The following is a 20942-nucleotide window of genomic DNA, read 5'->3' on the forward strand; positions in this document are numbered from 1 at the left end:
CACGGAGAGTATGGTTGTGAGGCGCCGCAGCTGGCTCTCAAAGTTCGGCAAAAACACAATCGCATCGTCGAGGTAACAGAGGCATGTAGACCACTTCAAGCCGTGCAAGAGAGAGTCCATCATGCGCCCAAATGTAGCTGGCACATTGCATAATCCAAAAGGCACGACTTTAAATTGGTACAGACCGTCCGGTGTGACGAAGGCGGTTTTCTCGCAGTCCATTTCATCGACGTTAATCTGCCAATAGCCGGAGTGGAGGTCAATTGATGAGAAGTATTGGGATCCGTGAAGGCAGTCAAGAGCGTCATCAATGTGAGGCAGGAGATAAACATCCTTCTTTGTTATCCTGTTGAGGTGACGGTAGCCAACGCAGAAGCACCACAAGTTGTCTTTTTTCTTTACTAAGACAACCGGTGATGCCCACAGCCTAATGGAAAGCTCAATGATGTCCTTGTCCATCATCCTGTCTATGTCTTTCTGTATGATGGCCCTTCCTGTTGCGGAGACACGATATGGCCGCCTATGGATGGGGCTGCCGTCACCGGTGTTGATGCGATGCATGACAACAGATGTCTGACCAATGGACGGTCATCCAAATCAAAGATGTCCCGATAAGATGACAGGAGGTGACAAAGAGCTGTTGTTCACTCGGAAGGAAGGTCAGGGGCGATCATCTTAGAAACATCGTCCGCAGGCGTAGAGTACAGAGGAGTGGGTGACAAAGGTCCGTTGGTACTGAGGAAGGATTCAGAGGTCAAAGAAGAAATCTCAAATTCTTCCAAAGGAGTGATATGCGCTATGGCAATACCGTGTGGCAGCACTTGTGACGAAAATCCAAAATTGAGGATGCGCACGCGAGCGCAGTTTTCGCGGGCACATTTCGCAGTCAATTTGGTCAGAGTGTTTCGAAAGGAAGTTGACACTGAGAATTAGGTCATGCGGACAGTGTTCAAGGACGATAAATAGAACAACGGTATAATGGCCCCCAATGGTCACACGTGCTGTGCACATTCCAAGGACAGGTGAAGTACTCCCATCGGCGACTCGCACAGTGCACTGTACGGTGCGGCAGGTGTCAGAACATTTTTGAGCCTTTGGCGGAGAGCAGCACTCATAACGAGATCTCTCCTGTATCAACGAGAGATCTAACAGGAATGCCATCAGCTTCAATGTCCAGTAAGTTTCCACATGTAGGCAGGGTCAACAGAGGATTTGTGGGCAGGGTCGGAGTTGCAGCTTCACCTCAGGGAGCTGCACTGCCTAGTTTCCCGAAGCGAAGCGACCGGTTGCAGAAGGGGACGAAGAGCAATGAACGACAGGCGAAGGGGACCTACGACCTTGCGGAGACAGGGAGCGGCTGGATCTTGGTGGAGTACTGTCGGCGTTGATGTTCCTAGTCGGCGTATAGGGTGAGAAAGTACGATTGCCTTGTACTTGGCAGTAGTGACTCGGAGAAGACCGCCGAGGAGGCAACGACCAGTGGTTACGGCAATGACGGGCGATGTGTCCAATACTAGAACAATTAAAACAGATGGGTTAACATTGCAGATTTTACAGCACGACTACATGGAGCAGCCATCTTTTCTAAAGAAAGACCTCGTCAAGGTGTATCATCTGATACCTGTCGAAGCCTCAGACATTCCCAAAATTGCCGTCTAAATGCCTTTTCGCTACTTTGAATACTTGCAGATGCCTTTTGTTCTATGCAATGCTGCTCAAACTTCCCAGTGTGTCGTGACAGTCACCCGAGGTCTTCCGTTCTGCTCTGCCTACATCGATGACCTCCTCATTTGTGCCTGCGATGCAGACAACCACCTGTCACACCTTCGACAGCTTTTACAATGCCTTGCCGAGTATAGCCTAATCATCAACAGAGCCAAGTGTACATCATCATCATCATCATCATCAGCCTGGTTATGCCCACTGCAGGGCAAAGGCCTCTCCCATACTTCTCCAACAACCCCGGTCATGTACTAATTGTGGCCATGCCGCCCCTGCAAACTTCTTAATCTCATCCGCCCACCTAACTTTCTGCCGCCCCCTGCTACGCTTCCCTTCCCTTGGAATCCAGTCCGTAACCCTTAATGACCATCGGTTATCTTCCCTCCTCATTACATGTCCTGCCCATGCCCATTTCTTTTTCTTGATTTCAACTAAGATGTCCTTAACTCGCGTTTGTTCCCTCACCCAATCTGGCTCTTTTCTTATCCCTTAACGTTACACCTATCATTCTTCTTTCCATAGCTCGTTGCGTCGTCCTCAATTTGAGTAGAACCCTTTTCGTAAGCCTCCAGGTTTCTGCCCCATACGTGAGTACTGGTAAGACACAGCTATTATACACTTTTCTCTTGAGGGATAGTGGCAACCTGCTGTTCATGATCTGAGAATGCCTGCCAAACGCACCCCAGCCCATTCTTATTCTTCAAATTATATCCGTCTCATGATCTGGATCCGCCGTCACTACCTGCCCTAAGTAGATGTATTCCCTTATGACTTCCAGTGCCTCGCTGCCTATTGTAAATTGCTGTTCTCTTCCGAGACTGTTAAACATTACTTTAGTTTTCTGCAGATTAATTTTTAGACCCACTCTTCTGCTTTGCCTCTCCAGGTCAGTGAGCATGCATTGCAATTGGTTCCCTGAGTTACTAAGCAAGGCAATATCATCAGCGAATCGCAAGTTACTAAGGTATTCTCCATTAACTTCTATACCCAATTCTTCCCAATCCAGGTCTCTGAATACCTCCTGTAAACACGCTGTGAATAGCATTGGAGATATCGTATCTCCCTGCCTGACGCCTTTCTTTATTGGGATTTTGTTGCTTGCTTTACGGAGGACTACTGTGGCTGTGGAGCCGCTATAGATATCTTTCAGAATTTTTACATACGGCTCGTCTACACCCTGATTCCGTAATGCCTCTATGACTGCTGAGGTTTCGACAGAATGAAACGCTTTCTCGTAATCAATGAAAGCTATATATAAGGGTTGGTTATATTCTGCACATTTCTCTATCACTTGATTGATAGTGTGAATATGGTCTATTGTTGAGTAGCCTTTACGGAATCCTGCCTGGTCCTTTGGTTGACAGAAGTCTAAGGTGTTCCTGATTCTATTTGCGATTACCTTAGTAAATACTTTGTAGGCAACAGACAGTAAGCTGATCGGTCTATAATTTTTCAAATCTTTGGCGTCCCCTTTCTTATGGATTAGGATTATGTTAGCGTTCTTCCAAGATTCCGGTACGCTCAAAGTCATGAGGCATTGCGTATAGACCGTTTCATCGGGCGAGGAGGATAGGGCGCGCGGAGAGCATTTCCTCCTCTCTGGCTTGGGCGATCCACCGCGGCGCTGCTTGAAAGTATTGCTGTCGCGAGCTGCGGAACGATTTCGAGATGTTTTAGATGGTACTTTGTTAAATTTTACGCCATGTCCGTTCATATAAGGTCGTCAGGGAAGCCTTTCGGTGGATCGGTAACTACAGTAGGCGGAAATATCTCTTGGGGGCGCAAAAATGTGACGCGCTTTATCAGCCGCGGTGTATGCACATCATCAGTCGCGATGTGTTTATGTGTTGTGAACTATTTTGCTCCATATCGGTTTTATTTCAACAAAGAAAACCAGTGTCTCTGTATTAGCAACATGAAATGGTAAATTTGCTCACTATCTGATCACTTGGCGTAGGGAGTAAAACATAAAGCATAAGAGCGCATGCTCGTGCATGGCCAACCTAGCTAGGCAACCATGAAACATCTAAGCGGCAGGCGCTATCAAATATTTGTGATGCACCGGCATCGTTCTCGCGCATTTCAAGTCTAGCAGGCTTCAAATTACCATATGTCTACGCTAGCCTTCCTGCATGAGGCTGATGGCGCTGCTCAACACAGCGATCACTGCAGGTTGGTGGACCAGCACAATACATATGTAAGCTGTGCGCTTCGGCATTGCCTTTTTGGCCTGCATACAGCCATAATATATGAGAGGGATCGCATAAAAAGAATGCGATGCCTACTTTTGAGGACAAAATTTCCGTAATACATGTGAGTGCGTCGTAGAGAACGGAACGAACACAACCGAAAAAACAAAATTCGGTTGTCATCCACTTTCTGGAAAAGGCAAGATAAAACGGGCTAACGCCGCAGTACGACCTCGCATAGTCACGCCGCACAACGTTTATAAATATGTAACCGCTGATGCCGTATGCTGGGACCATGCGGTATATAGAACAAAGATATATGTAATCCAGCACCTACCACTGCTTAGGACGCTCGTGCAGTTCGTAAACACTCCCTTTGCTGGACAAGCTTAATTCAGACTGTAAGGTATGCTGCTATTACTTGCCGAAACTATTTTATTCAAGGGCGGAAACCTCATCCATCGAACCAAGTAGTCACGCAATGTAACCTGCAGCGAACAGTTTGAACGCTTGTCAAAGTATAACAGCACAACTCCTATCGTAGCAGAACGGTACCCACGCTGTTACGATCGTCGCGTATGTTTCATGACTCCTAAACCGCAGCTTAGGAATAGAGCATAATACTGCAATAAGGTCACATTAGTGATTGGAACATTCAGAAATACACAATTGATCTCCGAGACTGATTGTAGGCTCAAATATGCGCGCGCACGTAGCGCAGCGTGTTCCGTCCACCTCAACGCCAGCAGAAATTCCGGTCATGACGCCTTAAACCACTTCAGCACGTCTCACAGAACTGTTTACCACGTAGAAAATGCGCGTCATTCTAAACAGACCGCACGACCGCGAAAACAAACGCCAGAACCTACCGCCGAGCGTATACCTGCCGTGCAAAAAACCGCTTTCACCCAAGCCAGTATGGCGCTGCTCATAGGCGGCGCCACTGCGTTCACAATATGGCAGCGCCTACGAAAAAACGGTCTATAGAGGGTGGCCAGTTTTCCTAGAACAATCTGCCCACCATCCTTCAACAAATCTGCTGTTACCTGATCCTCCCCAGCTGTCTTCCCCCTTCGCATAGCTCCCAAGGTTTTCTTTACTTCTTCCGGCGTTACTAGTGGGATTTCAAGGCCCTCTAGACTATTCTCCCTTCCATTATCGTTGTGGGTGCCACTGGTACTGTATAAATCTCTATAGAAATCCTCGGCCACTTGAACGATCTCATCCATATTAGTAATGATATTGCCGGCTTTGTCTCTTAACGCATACATCTGATTCGTTCCTACTCCTAGTTTCTTCACTGCTTTTAGGCTTCCTCCGTTCCTGAGAGCATGTTCAATTCTATCCATATTATACTTCCTTATGCCAGCTGTCTTACGCTTGTTGATTAACTTCGAAAGTTCTGCCAGGTCTATTCTAGCTGTAGGGTTAGAGGCTTTCATACATTGGCGTTTCTTGATCAGATCTTTCGTCTCCTGCGATAGCTTACTGGTATCCTGCCTAACGGAGTTACCACCGACTTCTATTGCACACTCCTTAATGATGCCCACAAGATTGTCGTTCATTGCTTCAACACTAAGGTCTTCTTCCTCAGTTAAAGCCGAAAACCTGTTCTGTGGCTTGATCTGGAATTCCTCTATTTTCCCTCTTACCGCTAACTCATTGATCGGCTTCTTATGTACCAGTTTCTTCCGTTCCCTCCTCAGGTCTAGGCTAATTCGAGTTCTTACCATCCTGTGGTCACTGCAGCGCACCTTGCCGAGCACGTCCACATCTTGTATGATGCCAGGGTTAGCGCAGAGTATGAAGTCTATTTCATTTCTAGTCTCGCCGTTCGGGCTCCTCCACGTCCACTTTCAGCTATCCCGCTTGCGGAAGAAGGTATTCATTATTCTCATATTATTCTGTTCCGCAAACTCCACTAATAACTCTCCCCTGCTATTCCTAGTGCCTATGCCATATTCCCCCACTGCCTTGTCTCCTGCCTGCTTCTTGCCTACCTTGGCATTAAAGTCGCCCATTAGTATAGTGTATTTAGTTTTCACTCTACCCATCGCCGATTCCACGTCTTCATAGAAGGTTTCGACTTCCTGGTCATCATGACTGGATGTAGGGGCGTAGACCTGTACAATCTTCATTTTGTACTTCTTATTAAGTTTCACAACAAGACCTGCCACCCTCTCGTTAATGTTATAGTATTCCTGTATGTTACCAGCTATATTCTTATTAATCAGGAATCCGACTCCTAGTTCTCTTCTCTCCGCTAAGCCCTGGTAGCACAGGACGTGCTCGCTTTTTAGCACTGTATATGCTTCTTTTGGCCTCCTAACTTCACTGAGCCCTATTATATCCCATTTACTGCCCTCTAATTCCTCCAATAGCACTGCTAGGCTCCCCTCACTAGATAACATTCTAGCGTTAAACATTGCCAGGTTCATATTCCAATGGCGGCCTGTCTGGAGCCAGTGATTCTTAGCACCCTCTGCTGCGTCGCAGGTCTGACCGCCGCCGTGGTCAGTTGCTTCGTAGCTGCTGGGGACTGATGGCCGGGGTTTGATTGTTGTGTTCATATAGGAGGTTGTGGCCAAGTACTGCACCAGGGTGGCCAATCCTGGTCTGGTGAGGGAGTGCGTTACCGGTTCTGGTCACTGGGATCAGGCCACACTCCAGGCCTGTTTATGCAATTTTAGCAACACGCGGATTTTTTTTTTTTTAATCCGGTAGAAAATTGCCGGCACCGGGATTGGAACCACGGACCTCTTGCACGCGAGGCGGGTGTTCTACCTCTACTCCACCGCTGTTCTGCGAAGTGTACATTCACCATGCCAAACATTGACTTTCTTGGACACCACATTGATCGTCATGGCATCCAGCTGCTCCCTAAGAAAGTGCAAGTCATTCATGACTTTCCTCAGCCCCCTTCCATATGTAAACTACAAGAGTTCCTGGGACTCATCAATTTCTATCAGCGTTTCATCCCCCGCTGTGCTCGCCTGATTCGTCCACTTACTGCTCTACTCCAGGGAAACAAGAACCCTGCTCCCATTACACAGTCTCAAAATGCGTCCAGCTCGTTTGAGGCTAATATGACACAGCTTGCAGACATCACCCTCCTTGCTCACCCAATAACTGAGGCTCCGCTTTGTCACATGACAAACACATCAAACGTGGCAGTTGGAGCCTTACAACAATGTGTTGACAGATCGTGGCAACTGCCAGCGTTCTTTCCAAGCAAGCTCTCTCCTCTACTGAAAGCAATTACGGCACTTTCAGCCGTGAACTCCTAGCTGCCTACATGGCAAGGTTTCTTCATCACCACGGACCACAAGCCATTGGCGTTTGCCATCAAATCTGCCAGTAGCAAGTTTTCACTCCGTGAAAGTTGTCACCTAGCTTATATCACGGAATTCACGACTGATATCCGGCACGTGAGAGGGTCTGCAAACGCTGTTGTCAGTGCGCTCTATCGCATAACAGTGTCCGTATCTTGAGCCTCATCGCCAACAACTGTTGATTTCGACATGTATACTGGCAATTCTAGACTTCTTGCTCCCAGTGATTTCTGTTGTGCTGTTTTCTACTTTCTGAATGGCCTCTCCCATCCTGGCATCCGTGCCACACAGTACCTTATCACCTGGCATTTTGTCTCGCTGGGCACGAACAAGGACATCTGTGCATGGACTCACAGTTGTTTGGATTGCCAGCAATCCAAGGTCCATCATCATGCCTTGTCTCCGTACAGTTCCTTCTCACCATCTTCGGAGTGTTTCGACGAGGTACATGCTGACATTCTAAGACAGTGGCCTCCATCAGATGGAAACACCTACCTGCTGACGTGCACCGACCGCTTTACTCGGTGGCCAGAGGAGTTTCCCATTCCCGACATCAAAAGTGAAACCGTCGCTAAAGCTTGCCTCTCAGGATGGGTGTCACGTTTCAGCATTCCATCTACCATCACCACTGATCGAGGTCAACAGTTCGGGCCTTCCCTTTTCAAAAAGCTCATCGCCTTGCTAAGAAGTTCGTAGATTCGCACCACAGCATACCGCCTCATCGCAATTGGCATGATTGAATGTTTCCACCGGACACTGATGGCATCATTGAGGGCGCAACCTGACATAGGCAGCTGGACAGTTTCCTTACCTCTAGTTTTGCTTAGCCTTAGGGCAACGTTAAAGCAGTACATCAAGTGTACACCTGCCGATATAATCTGTATTTCGCCGCTCCGCCTTCCTGGAGAACTGTTCAATGCTACATTCATCTCGTCTTGCCCCGACATGTCCGAGTATGTGGTGCAGTTGCGCTTAACTCTGCACAATCTTTGTGCATCCTCGTCCACTATACCATGATACCCCCCGCATCCCTCCTGACATGGAGACGGCGACACATGTGTTTGTCTGTCTTGACACAGTCTGCAAGCCTTTGCAGTGCCCATACGATGGCCCTTATTGCATCATCAAGCGCAATGATAAGTCCTGTACGCTTTATTTGCATGGTGGCCATGATTCCGTGTCTATTGACCACCTAAATGTAGCCCTTATTGAAGATCTGCTGCCCCATACAAGTCCCGACAATGCCATCCCTCCTAGCTCCGTTGCCACTGCTTCGTTGCCTTCTCCAAACCCTTCCCCGGCTACAACCACCGGGCCTTTCTTTTGTATTGTTCAGACTCCAGAATTTCACCGGGCTTCTTTACTAGCCGGGGGTCTATGTAGCAGCACCAACAAGGCAACACATCGAAAGACGAGACAGAGCTACCGCTAACGCTATCTGCATTCCGTCCGTGTTTCCCTGTGGTCACACTGAATGCGCGCAGTGTCCATGACTACAGCCAGTGTCTCTAATGGCGGCTCGGCAAGTTTCGACCTTGGAAGAAGTGTTTGACCCACTCGTCGTGTAGCATCGGAAATTGCTGCCTCTTCTCACTTCGCAACGTTTCTGATACGACAAGTTCCTGTTGAAGATTTGTGTTTACTTGTGTTCATGTAACTGCATCATGCAAACGCAAATGCATGTGACATCTACAGAGTCATTTCAGTGACTACCCAACCCTTAATGATAGTTTCCCACTTTCTCTTCCAGTAAGACCGTGTTAAACTGTGCCCGTTTAAACAGCAGTTTTGTTTTAAAGGAGTAAACTCATATCCCCAACTCAGTTGCCATTGAACATAATGCATTTTGTATCTGCATAAACCATATCTGCTTATTGCGTACATATCCGTTAACATGTTGTGTTTCCACCTTTGGTAGCACAATCACAGCAGTAGGTCAGCCTGGCAGAACAATGAGCCTCGGAGATCAGAATGGTCTTCAACAGCAAATGCAGAGGGTGCTTGGAAGAGGGTGCCACATCAACACCATTTCAACACTGTACCGGAGAGCATTGTGGCTTGTGTTGTGCTGTGCATGCTAGGACTCGCATCATGCTGAAGCTCAGACAAAACCCGAGTGCTCCGCATAGAAAAAAAATTGGACATCGCTTGTGCTATTGAACACGGCACGAAGTCGGCACTGGCACACGAGAGAGATTTACCATTGACTATGGTGTGTGGCATTTGGAATGCGAAGAAGAACTTACTTGACAGCCCTGCTGCTGCGGCACAAAGGTGTCGGCTAGACGGTTCGACTTTTCTCTAGTTCGACTTTTTGCCACTGTTGCCTCAATTATAGCCGAAGTGTCACTTAATGACAGTGCTGAGGACGACACATAAAGCGAGAGCACAGTTAATTCAGGCCCGACAGCGGTAAAAGCTGCGTGTTACGTCAGCCTCATGCAGTGATTGCCGAGAAGTTAGGGCTGGCGAAAAAGCTGACTAGCAGTTTGAGGCCACTGTTGTCGCTTCTAGGCCACCGCAACATCAAGCAAAAATAAGACTTATTTCGCGCGAAGAGATTAAATACTTTATGTGTTTTGCCTTTTCATTGCGCTCTCTCAGAGTTCCCTTCTTGACAGGTAAGTGGGCAATCTCACTATTCCGGTTAAGCAGTACTATGGTTTAGTACATACTTTTACCGAGCTCCAGCCAACTACGGTTTAACGAGGTTTCACTGTAGAGGTTCTCTAACTACACAATCTATTTGTACCTCCTGTCTTGCCCCCGCAGCTGGGTTCACTGTCTGCAGGAGAATCTGCTGGTTTTCTGTCTGTCATACCGTCCCAAGACAAGCTCCTGAAGAAACTCAGAACAGCGATACTCAGAATTCCAGCTCATTTTCGAGTAATGACTTTTAACCCTACTCCACAACCAGAGTTACCTCTTCGTCGGTCTACACGAAGTAGATAACCCCTGGTACAGCTTAAGAATTATGCTTAAAAAATAGCTCTACTGTTTTGGTTTGCTTGGAAACATTCTTTAAACACTTTGCTAAAAATAGTAAAAAAAACAGCAACATCCTTTACGGGTTTGTAAAAACAGCACAACAAAGGCTTGACCATGCCTTACGTGAGATGAAACGCCATACATCAGTCCTATTTATAAGTTCATGCATTGCTGGTGAGATTTTTTAGGTTGCTATAATTAGCATATTGCAATAACGTTGCTGCATTCAGCATTTCATGAACTTGAACTGAACAGGTTCCTAATTCTTACTACTTTCTACTAAGGTCTAAAACTCTCCTCTATGAATTCGGCTCTTTATGCCAGAAATGTCTCTCCTGTGACACTAAGGTCACATAGTATGCTTCAAAAGGGGGGATTTCCTTGAACATTCCCGCAGCACACCCATGCCATATGCACACTGCCATATCAACGATGGTCAAGGACCATCCCTCTCGACCTAGGCTCAGAGTGAGTGAGCCGCACATCCTTGTTATCCGAGGTGGATACATGGATGTTCACTTTGTCTCTTTTTCATTCAGTTTTCATATATATGGTCAAAACCACTTATAATGATACCGGTTTTAACAATATACTGGTTGTAACAATGAGAAGCTGCTGCACTGTCAACTTTTGTATGTTTTCCATGGTGAAATAACCCACTTGCTACAATGCCTCGATGCCGCATTATCAGTTATAACGATAAAGTTTGGCTGCTGGGTGTCCGAGCCGATTATAGCCAAATGCGAAATCCTTAAAAAGAAAAAATGAAAATGAGAAATTCGAGCTGCTGCACGATGAGAAACTGCTCCAACAGCCACCACGCACTCATTTTCTAGCCATCTCCACGCGCCTCTCTTTCGTCGCCCTTCCACCCCTCCGAATACGAATGGGCTGCGCGCACAGCTCGTCTGCGCCCACAGCTCTACGCTGCCCCACCCTCCAAAACATGAATGGACCACGTGAACTGCACGGCTCGCATGCTGCTCCCTGGTACCTCATTCAGTGCAGTTTTGCAAACAGCTTAATCGCTTGCGTTCGTCTTCGTTGTTTGCGTCAAAATTGTTCCTGGCCACGTGGTTTCTTGCTGCCGAAATGGAAGATGGCTGATCCGCCCGCTGATCATCGACAATGCACGATGTTGCTGGTGGAAAGGAAAGGGCACAGCTGTAGATTTGGAAACTAAGTGCTTCTAGCCAATGAGGCGATCATTGCAACCATGCTTGCATCAGATAGCAACGGCAGCGATGATGCGGTAGGGCAGACTGCCTCAACGTTGTCCTCACAGAAGGCCCGGCAGATGATTCTGCCCCTCTGGGGCTTTGTTCTCGCGAGGAACCTTCCACTGCACTACGTGGAGCACCTGGATGCCTTGGAGAAGGATGTCAGCTTCGCATAAAGCATGCAAGACTGATGGACATAAGGTTTCCTCATGCAAGCCAGTGAGAAGTACAGTGAGATGCTTGTGGCGATATCGCCTCAGCGTTTTTTCTGGATATCTGAAGCTGACAGGCTGCCGCGGCAGCCTTCTTGCAATTTTTAAAAGGCCCCTTTTGGGGCCCCCAAAGCGATGCGTCGGCGGTGCTCGCATATCACTTGCCACCTGTGACCCCGCTTTGCAGTTGTTATAGCAGTGCCATCCTTTAACGCCGACAGCCGCGGCTTGTTACACGTGATCAGTGCGCCCAGGAAGCAGTTAAACGAGTGAACACAATCAGCAGCCGGATGGAGAAAGGTGGTGGGCAGGGGCACTGGCCTCCCCGCCATTATAGTTTTCTCCCAACAGCTCTGCCATTCCCCAATTTTGATTTTTTTTCATGCAACCCAGTTATGACAATTATTGGTTATATCAATGGAATTTTCGTGGCACCTGAATACTGTTATAAGTGGGTTCAACTGTATCACGTGAATTGTATGTACTGTTGTCTTTTCAATATGCATGTGTGACCATATGTGTGCTAGCTGCAATGCTACATGGCAAGCTTTTTTGCGCATAAATAGGCAGGTTTCGGTGCAAATAAAACAAGTTGTTAGTCAGCGCTTGTGTTGTGGTTTGTGATTCTTTGTCTCCGTCCCAGTCGTGCTGCGCCTTTTGAATTGCCCAAATCAAAGTGTCACTACTGTTTAAGTTTGCATGTTTACATTATGTAAGCAGTGTTGTGTGCAATATATTTCATGAAAAATCTTTGCCTTGAATGTGTTTGTTATATGTAAATGTACCTGCCATTGTCAAAAAACAAATGTTGCTTTACATTTCCCGTTGCAATGGTGCTCATTGTATACAGCTCCTTCAGGGGAGATGTGACATTTTCATTTTGTATTTAAAAGTATGTAGCGTGCGTAATTTCTATTCTTTTTACTTAATATTTGTCCATTGCCATTTAAAATGCATAAATGCTACTGGTCCTCCAAAACGTTATTCAATGTATAATGTATAGAGTTCCTGCTTTTTCTCTGTAAGACACTTGTGTCTCTTTTATTATAGTAAAAGCTCATTAATTCGAACTGCAAGGGGAAGCAGCTTCAGTTCGAATTAACGAAAGCTCGAACTAACGAAAGTGAAGGAGAACAACAGTACACTGCAGTTTGGAAGCAGTAGGGCATGTCAGAAATTTAATGCTAAAAAAGTCCCTGATCGTAGTCTGCCTTTTTTCCTTGAAGGCTGTCGTGCTTTTCCTTGAAGGCTGTTTTCCTTGAAGGCCTCCTCTTCGCCTTCTTCAAAACTGACGAAGAGACGGGCAGCATTCAATCCAGCCATGACCTCCACAGCGGAGGGCCGCACTGGCACTTTATCTTCCTCCTCGTCACTGGCAGCGACAGGCTCAGCCCTTCTGACCTGGAAATTATGTCCTCATCTGTCAGCGCACCACACACCACTGCACTCTCGTTCATGTCGGCGTAGTCAGCAAAGGAGATGCCGTCCAAAATGTCCACCATGGTAGTGATGACGCCATCTTCGAGTGCAGGTGGCTGGTTTTCTCCTAGAGCTTGCGCACCGAAGCCGCGGTGGCAATAGCAATTACCGCAGCAACCGCAGTTACTTGCTCTGAAGCATGTACAAGCATGTGTAGCGAACTTAGGAGTGTCGCCTGATAATTATTACACAAAATAATTCGCTCCAACAGACGGCGCAGGTAAAATGATTTAAAATTTTTCTGTAACCTTAGCCCCTGCAGACTCATTCGTGCCGTTGTGCCATTCGTGCTTCATTGCCATGTTGGCGTTCTAACATCGGTGGCTTGTAAGCGCTCGCGAAGTTGAGGCCTAGCCTCTGTTGTTTCAAATGCGGCACAGAAGCGTGCACACCATGCGCTTACGTTAGAAAAGAAGATGGACATTATTCTTGACTTCGAAAGTGGCTCTTACAAGAAGTCTGCGCTCGCGACGAAGCATGGCGTCCCGAAAAGCAGCTTAATGAGGATCCTGCACGACAAGGAGAAGCTACGGGATGTCTTCGAAAGTTCACGATTCGGGCCCCAGAGAAAGCGTCTGCGACAAGGCGACCACGAAGAACTAGAGAAGTGTCTCGTGTTGTGGCTCAGAAGAGCCCGGAGCCAGAACATTCCCATCAACGGACCACTAATCCATGCCAAGGCAGGAGAATTTGTCCTTCAACTCGGGGTAACAGACTTCTTGTGCAGTGAGGGCTGGCTGACAAGGTTTAAAGAAAGAAACGGCCTCGTTTTTCGCACCACTGCAGGAGAAGCCGCAGCAGCTGACGCGACAGCGTGTCGCGACTGGCGCGCAGGGAGGCTTCCGGAGATTATGCGTCCATTCAAGGACGATGACAGCTACAATGTAGATGAAACCGCGCTTTTTTTTAAGCTCCTGCCAACGAAATCGATGGCTTTCAAAGGTGAGAAATGCACAGGTGGCAAACTGAGCAAAGAAAGACTGACTGTCCTTGTAGGAGCGAACATGTCAAGCAGCGACAAGCTGAAGCTGCTTGTGATCGGGAAATCGAAAAACCCTCGCTGTTTTAAGGGCATAATTAATATGCCCATGACTTACGAGTCAAACTCAAAAGCGTGAATGACGCAAGCCCTCTTCAACAAATGGCTGCACACTGAGGATGCGCGATTTTCGCAGCAGAAGAGGAAAGTACTTTTCCTTGTTGATAACTGCCCTGGACATGAGACTGTAACAGTACTGAAGTCGATTCAGTTGGAGTTTCTCCCGGCCAACACCACGGCACTGTTGCAGTCCATGGATCAGGGAGTCATTCAAGCCCTGAAAGCCTGCTTCCGCAAGGGTCTCCTGCAGAGGATGCTGGTGTGTATCAACCAGAATAAGGAGTACAAGGTGGACATTCTTGGCGCCATTCATCTTACTGCCGACGTCTGGAGGCCGCTGACTGCTAATACTATAGCAAATTGCTTTAGGCACGCAGGATTTTTTTCGAGTGACCAGGCATCCGACTTGCAGGATTTGCCTGAATGTGATGGTGAAGATGCCCTTGAGAGGCAGGAGGTAGTAGAGCAGTCTGCTTTAAAGGAAATCCATCTGGACTTTGATGAGTATGTGCACACCGATGGTGATGTTGTGACTTGCCCTGAAAACACGGTGGATAGCATTGTTGCTGAGGTGTGTGGTGAAGAATAAAGTGAGCCAGAAGAGGAATCTGAAGGGGTAGCTACCGTGGAGCCTACCCCACTTGAAGAAACAGAATCAGCTGTGCAGTATCTCAAAAATTTTTTTCTAAAGGAACCAGGATCTGAAATGTTTGTCCAAAGCTTAAGTGCCATGGAAAAAACAATCCTAAAGATGCAGTTCCAAGGACTCAAACAAAGCAAAATTGGTGCATTTTTTAGTGCACAGTGACCAATTGTTGCCAAGTAAACTTTGTGAGTGCTGTACCAAAACCTCTTGCAGTTTCTTCCTTTCTAAAAAACTTATCAGGTACATTCACTTAAGAGTACACGCACATAAATCTGCACTTTTGCACATCTCTATTAGTAAACGGAACTCCTGTTAAATGGAACTAATTTTTTCGGTCCCTTGGAGTTCCGTTTATTGAGAGTCTACTGTAGATAACGTGCTTTTTGGTATTGCATGCTTCTTCGCAATTTCTTGCTTAGGCAAGAGTCCGGTGTCCACTTCCCGCAGGATATCACTCTTCTCTTGCAGTGTTTTGGCGCTGCATTTGCCGCGGGCACACGCCATCTTCAAGTCGCAACTCTGGATCCAACTATGCCACACCACCGATGTCCACCAGAGCGAACGTTAGCCGAGACTTCACACAATCACAAAGAATCGCGACGGCCGGTACCTCCTAAGCTGAAAACAGACGTGCACAACCGATGAAGACTGCCGACACAAAGACGCTGAACATGTGCTGAACACGCTGAACAAGATTTGCAAAGCCTCCGAGATTCGCAACAGGCAAGAAGTTTTGGAGGTCACGTAGAACAGACAGGAGGCAGCCGCTGCTGCCTTCTGGCCGACCCCACGGGCGGTTAGATTTTTCCCGATTTTGCCTTATCTCGCCGTTCTCTCCGTTCCGGAGGCGACGCAGCCTTGTGTGTAGGCAGTAGGCATGTTTCTCTGGCCGTGTGCCAGGCGCCAAGCCGCTGGCACAGTGGCGCGTAGTTCGAATTATCCGTGGTGGAACCTTCTCGCGTTTCAAATTAACAGGCTTTTTTATACATAGACTTCTGTGGAGCTTGGCCAGACCAAATCGTACAGTTCGAATTATCCATAAATTCGAATTATTGAGGTAGCTTCACTTTCTTTTAACCCTTTCGCTGTCACGGACGTACCAGTACGTCTTTGCGCTTCGCCCTCACAGTGTCACTGATGTACCAGTATGTTCTCTATTGTGCGTTCAAAATTTTGCGCCTGAGCGCAAAGCTGGCGCGCCTGGACTGGCCATGCCATCTGTTGACTCTTTCTAGAAGTTCGTATTTTCACCTCGACCTGTGTTAGTACATGTATTGAAGAGTACAGTGCGACTGCCACTCGCCCCTCTCACTTTGCTGAGTGGCGCGGTGGCTCCGCGTTCACTGTATCATGTGTCACGCACGTGTGGTTATGGGTTCAAGGGTTGTTCTGCCATCTCTGCTGGTTTGAAGGTTTTTATTTTTCTTCTGTTGGTGTGTCTGCTACAGCGCGTCAAGTTCAGAGGCACGCGCCATTGCCTCTCCGAAAAGAGTGACTTGATTGCTGGTTTCGCTCTCTCGCCGCACCCTCGCTTCCGACTTGCAGCAGTAAACGTAAAGCCCTTCGAACTTTGTTTTAGCCTTTTTCCATCTCCCTCTGTCTTCTTGATCACTGTGATGACCCACTTATGGGGGCAAAGGTTCGTGTTCTCAATGTTTGAACGGTTCTCTTAGGCGGAGCCTCCGAGAACCCAATTGAGGACAAAGCCGTTGGTTTGAACACACACACAAAGACTTTTAATCAAAAATAAAAGGCATAAAGCAAATAGAACGAAACAGAAAGCATGCATAAAATAAACATTCAAGAAAACATTGCGGTAAAGAACACACTTAGGGCTTTAACGAGGGTGCGAGTCCGGGCTTGCCACGAGGGCGGGGACGCGTCGCAGTCTCGACGCGGCAACGCGGCGACAAGCTGGCAGAAGGAGCGGCGCCGGCCTCACCAAAGGTCGCGGCGTAGGTTGACCGACCGGGCGCCGGGAGCGCACCAGCTCTGGCGAGGCGAGGTAACGCTGGCGGCTTTGTGGCAGGAGTGGACGGCGGCGGCGTTCTGGCCGGGCAGAGAGCTCGGGCCCGTAGCCCGACTGCTCCCCTCTCGCCCACGGGCACGGAAGCTCGAACGCCGGCCTCGGGTAGCAGGCGGCACGGCAGACGGGGGTGGCGTTCTGGCCGGGCAGCTGGCGTAGAACTCGGGCCCGAAGCCCGACTGTTCCCGTCCTGCCCACTGGCGCAAAAGCTCACCGGCCTTGAGGAGCCGACGGCACGCTCAGGTAGACGGGCGACGCACAGGAACAGGTTGGCAGGAGGCCCCGGGCGGGTGAAGTCCTGGTGGGCTCGGGTCCGGAACCCGACGGCCCGTCTTCAACGCCCGCTCCAGTGGTTGACCTCCTCCCGCCGTCGTTTCCTGGGACTCTCCTGGCGTCTCCCCGGCATCTCCCTGCGTGTCCTCTTGCGTGTCGCCCCCGTCTGCCGTGCCGCCTGCTACCCGAGGCCGGCGTTCGAGCTTCCGTGCCCGTGGGCGAGAGGGGAGCAGTCGGGCTACGGGCCCGAGCTCTCTGCCCGGCCAGAACGCCGCCGCCGTCCACTTCTGCCACAAAGTCGCCAGCGTTACCTCGCCTCGCCAGAGCTGGCGCGCTCCCAGCGCCCGGTCGGTCAACCTACGCCGCGACCTTTGGTGAGGCCGGCGCCACTCCTTCTGCCAGCTTGTCGCCGCGTTGCCGCGTCGAGACTGCGACGCATCCCCGCCCTCGTGGCAAGCCCGGACTAGCACCCTCGTTAAAGCCCTAAGTGTGTTCCTTACCGCAATGTTTTCTTGAGTGTTTATTTTATGCATGCTTTCTGTTTCTTTCTATTTACTTCTTGCCTTTTCTGTTTGATTAAAAGTCTTTGTGTGTGCGTCCAAACCAACGGCTTCGTCCTCAATTGGGTTCTCGGAGGCTCCGCCTAAGAGAAACAACCGAACCATTGAGAACACGAACCTTTGCCCATCAGTGGGTCATCACAATCATGCAACGTCCCATTTCTCTCCGTTGTGTGGACGACTGAAAGCGCATCCTCCCTGCGCACGGTTACTTTCGGATGGCTGAGCGCGCGGTACCTTCGTCTGCTCATTGGAACGGTGGCTCTTCCGATTCAGAATACGAGCCAAGCTCGGATTCGGACTCTGACAGAGTCTCATGCGAGGAAGAGGCAAGTTCCACATCGTCAGATTCGGATGTTGAACGGATGCTATAGTCAGGCTGATGATGATGATGATGTTTACTAACAACAGCTGCAGAACACTGAAATGTGCATATTGCATTGACTATGTTATTTGTATACCAATCATAATAAAAAATAAATTGCTATGTTCATTCCCTGTTATGCTCGTTCCCTGATACCAAGCCGACACTGGGGGTGCGTCATGGCCAGAAAGGTCCGACAGCGAAACGGTTAAGGGAAAGGTGGTGTTACAACCTCAGTTTCGGTTTCACAGTGTTTTTATTACTAGCGCCACACCACACTCAACCTTGTAAATTTACTGCACTGTGTTTCTGTTCCCATCCTTTGAAATAAGTGTCAGTCCTTGTTCGGTCCTCGTCGGAAGAAGTCCTCTTTCCTTCTGCAGCGCTCCACACCCCCGGTCGGTATGCCCACTGAGTAAGCCTGTCCCTCAGCCAGCGTCGTCCGACAGCACACGACTACATCGCTACATTTCCCGATTAAGTTTTGTGCAGTGGACTGCTGGTGGTTTTCGTGCATGTGCCATAGATTATTCTTCATTATTTTCAGTAATAAAATTCAGTTGATAGTTGCAGCATTGTTTCGCTGTTTCGTACCTCTGCTATGTTGTGGTGGGTTTTCACCTTCAATCTCGTACCAATTGGCCCAGCTTTTGACTTAGGTGTTCCTCACCTTCGTCTTGCCTCGGCTACTCTTCATGTCTTCATGTTTAATTGCAATAATCAAAGAATGGATTTTCTGAAGCTATCATTATCAAAATATGATAAAACAATTTGTAAACTATGAGAGGGAGTTATGCAGTTGTGGAACAGTGGAAGAATCTCCCTATCGCATCTGCACAGTCCAAACTCAGCGAATTTATACATTTACACTGGCAAGGCGAAGTTTGTGTGACAAGCATGGACAGGCAGATGGCTGGTCTATAACTGTCAATCAATCCACTGCCCATAACTGCTTAGTGCAGTAACGAGAGCTTGTTCCAACAATGCAGCTACAATGGGAAGAGAAAAGTGCGGCCCTGAAGTTACCAGCAAACAAAGCAAAAAAAGAGTCGGCAACTCACTTGTTTTCAAATTCTGAAATGAAGTTCTCGTACACCTGAAAATAAGAAGCCAAAAATTAAAACCAAGTACTAGCATCCCTAACTAGAAGACAATCCAATCGCCAAACCTCTGCAGCCCAGCAATCTTTCCCGTCCAGTCTTGCTGTCTCGGTACCCGACAAGCTGCCCTATTAGGCCTACCACCTGCCCTGCCCGTTTTTGGTGTTTCATTGCTGAAGCTTCCTTTGTCAGCTTTAGCCTTGTCATTAAAAAATTTATTCAAATCCAGGCCAGCCCCGATTCTAAGCCAAACCCTGAAAGTCCGAAGCCAGAAAAAAGAAAGAAAAAAACTTACCTCGGATGTAGGCCGAACAAAAAAGCAAGGACAGCGTTCACAAAATGGAAACGGCCTTTACTGAATATGAAAACGCCGAGCTCATTCTACATTGCTATCTTCCTTATCGCTGTCATCTCCTCGTTGCGGCCAGCGCACGCAAAAAGCATCGCAAAAAGCCTGGCTTCAAAGTTTTACGATGCCTCTGTGGCTGGCACAACTTTTCGTTTTAAAGCAGCAGCGTAGTGGCATCACCTGTTTGGAGCCATCATGATCACACCACACCACACACCTCTATGCCGATATGACACAGTTCAAAATGGCAACGTCACTCGCATACTTCATTTCAGTTGGCTACTGGCACAGCGAGTAGCAGCTGCAATAATGACCTTTTTAGATGGCACTAGTTATGCACCATATTTATCAATTTCAATTAAAAACTGGAACGTTCTTTAAAATCCTTCCATGTAAGCGAACCCTACAGTTCGATATAGGATTATTTGAAACAAAAAATATCGGCCGAGATTAAAATAAATACGGTAAGTACTAGGCACCGGTTATGCACTTTGCGTTTAAAACAATTTGCTCAGCACGTGGATCCTCATTATGTCGGTGGCTTGTGCGCAGCTCACTTTTGTTTCCATGCCAGGCTATGTGAACACTACTTCTGCCTACCAAACCCTATGATGATAGATTAAAAGCCGCCCCACATTCAGCATCTTTACTGGCATCCCTCGGCATTGACAAACGAGAGAGACGACGAGCTGAAATCCCGAGGTATGGGCCCACCAGATCTCGCTGCCGGAAGCAGCTCAATGAGAGGAGAACAATCAGCGCCCAGCCATGCTGCTGGCTACTTTTGCAGACAACTTCCACTGCAGCCGGTTCAGACGTGCACCATTGTGGTGCATCTGCAAAGGCAGCCACTCATGCCTTCATATGCACAGCAGCCTAGAATTTTTTTGGGTGTCCGACATAGAACTATAAATGAGGCATAAAAGCCATAATCAAGAATATTTCTAATAGCTCACTTGAATTACATGACACATTCCTTCAGGTTAAGTTCAACTGGTTACATTGTGTGACCCCAGGCTGGCGCACTGGTCAACGTGTGGCTGTGGGACCGACCCTCCTCGCTCACACGCCACCACTGAGAGACGGTTGTACATACGCTGAATGTGGGGTGGCGTTAATGCTCAAAAACAAAGCTTTACTAAACAAAGACACTGTACTACTAGCCCAATGACATTGTAACACCTCATCATAATTGTGTCACTAGTACTCAATCCCCGATAATGAGTCATTGTAGGACGGAAGAAAATGCCGCTTCCCCATGCTTACTCTATTCTTATATTAACTGAATAGAGTTAAAATAAAACCAAGAAAAGAAATCAGGCGAATACTACGCACTGTAGGAATAGATGTAAGCGAAGCTTCCCGTGTTGTTTGCTTTGATTG

The 20942-nt window shown here is 48.0% G+C and overlaps 1 protein-coding gene across 1 annotated transcript in view; it reads right to left on the reverse strand.

Moving 5' to 3' along the window:
- LOC142567663 (26S proteasome non-ATPase regulatory subunit 13-like) overlaps positions 1-20942 on the reverse strand; it is a 296627-nt gene that overhangs the window by 212840 nt on the left and 62845 nt on the right. Inside the window, exon 3 of the mRNA XM_075677845.1 lies at positions 19172-19206. Coding sequence (XP_075533960.1) covers positions 19172-19206 — 35 coding nt within the window. The remainder of the gene's footprint in view (positions 1-19171; positions 19207-20942) is intronic.

The sequence above is a fragment of the Dermacentor variabilis genome, unplaced genomic scaffold, assembly GCF_050947875.1.
Source record: "Dermacentor variabilis isolate Ectoservices unplaced genomic scaffold, ASM5094787v1 scaffold_14, whole genome shotgun sequence".
NCBI lineage: Eukaryota > Metazoa > Arthropoda > Arachnida > Ixodida > Ixodidae > Dermacentor > Dermacentor variabilis.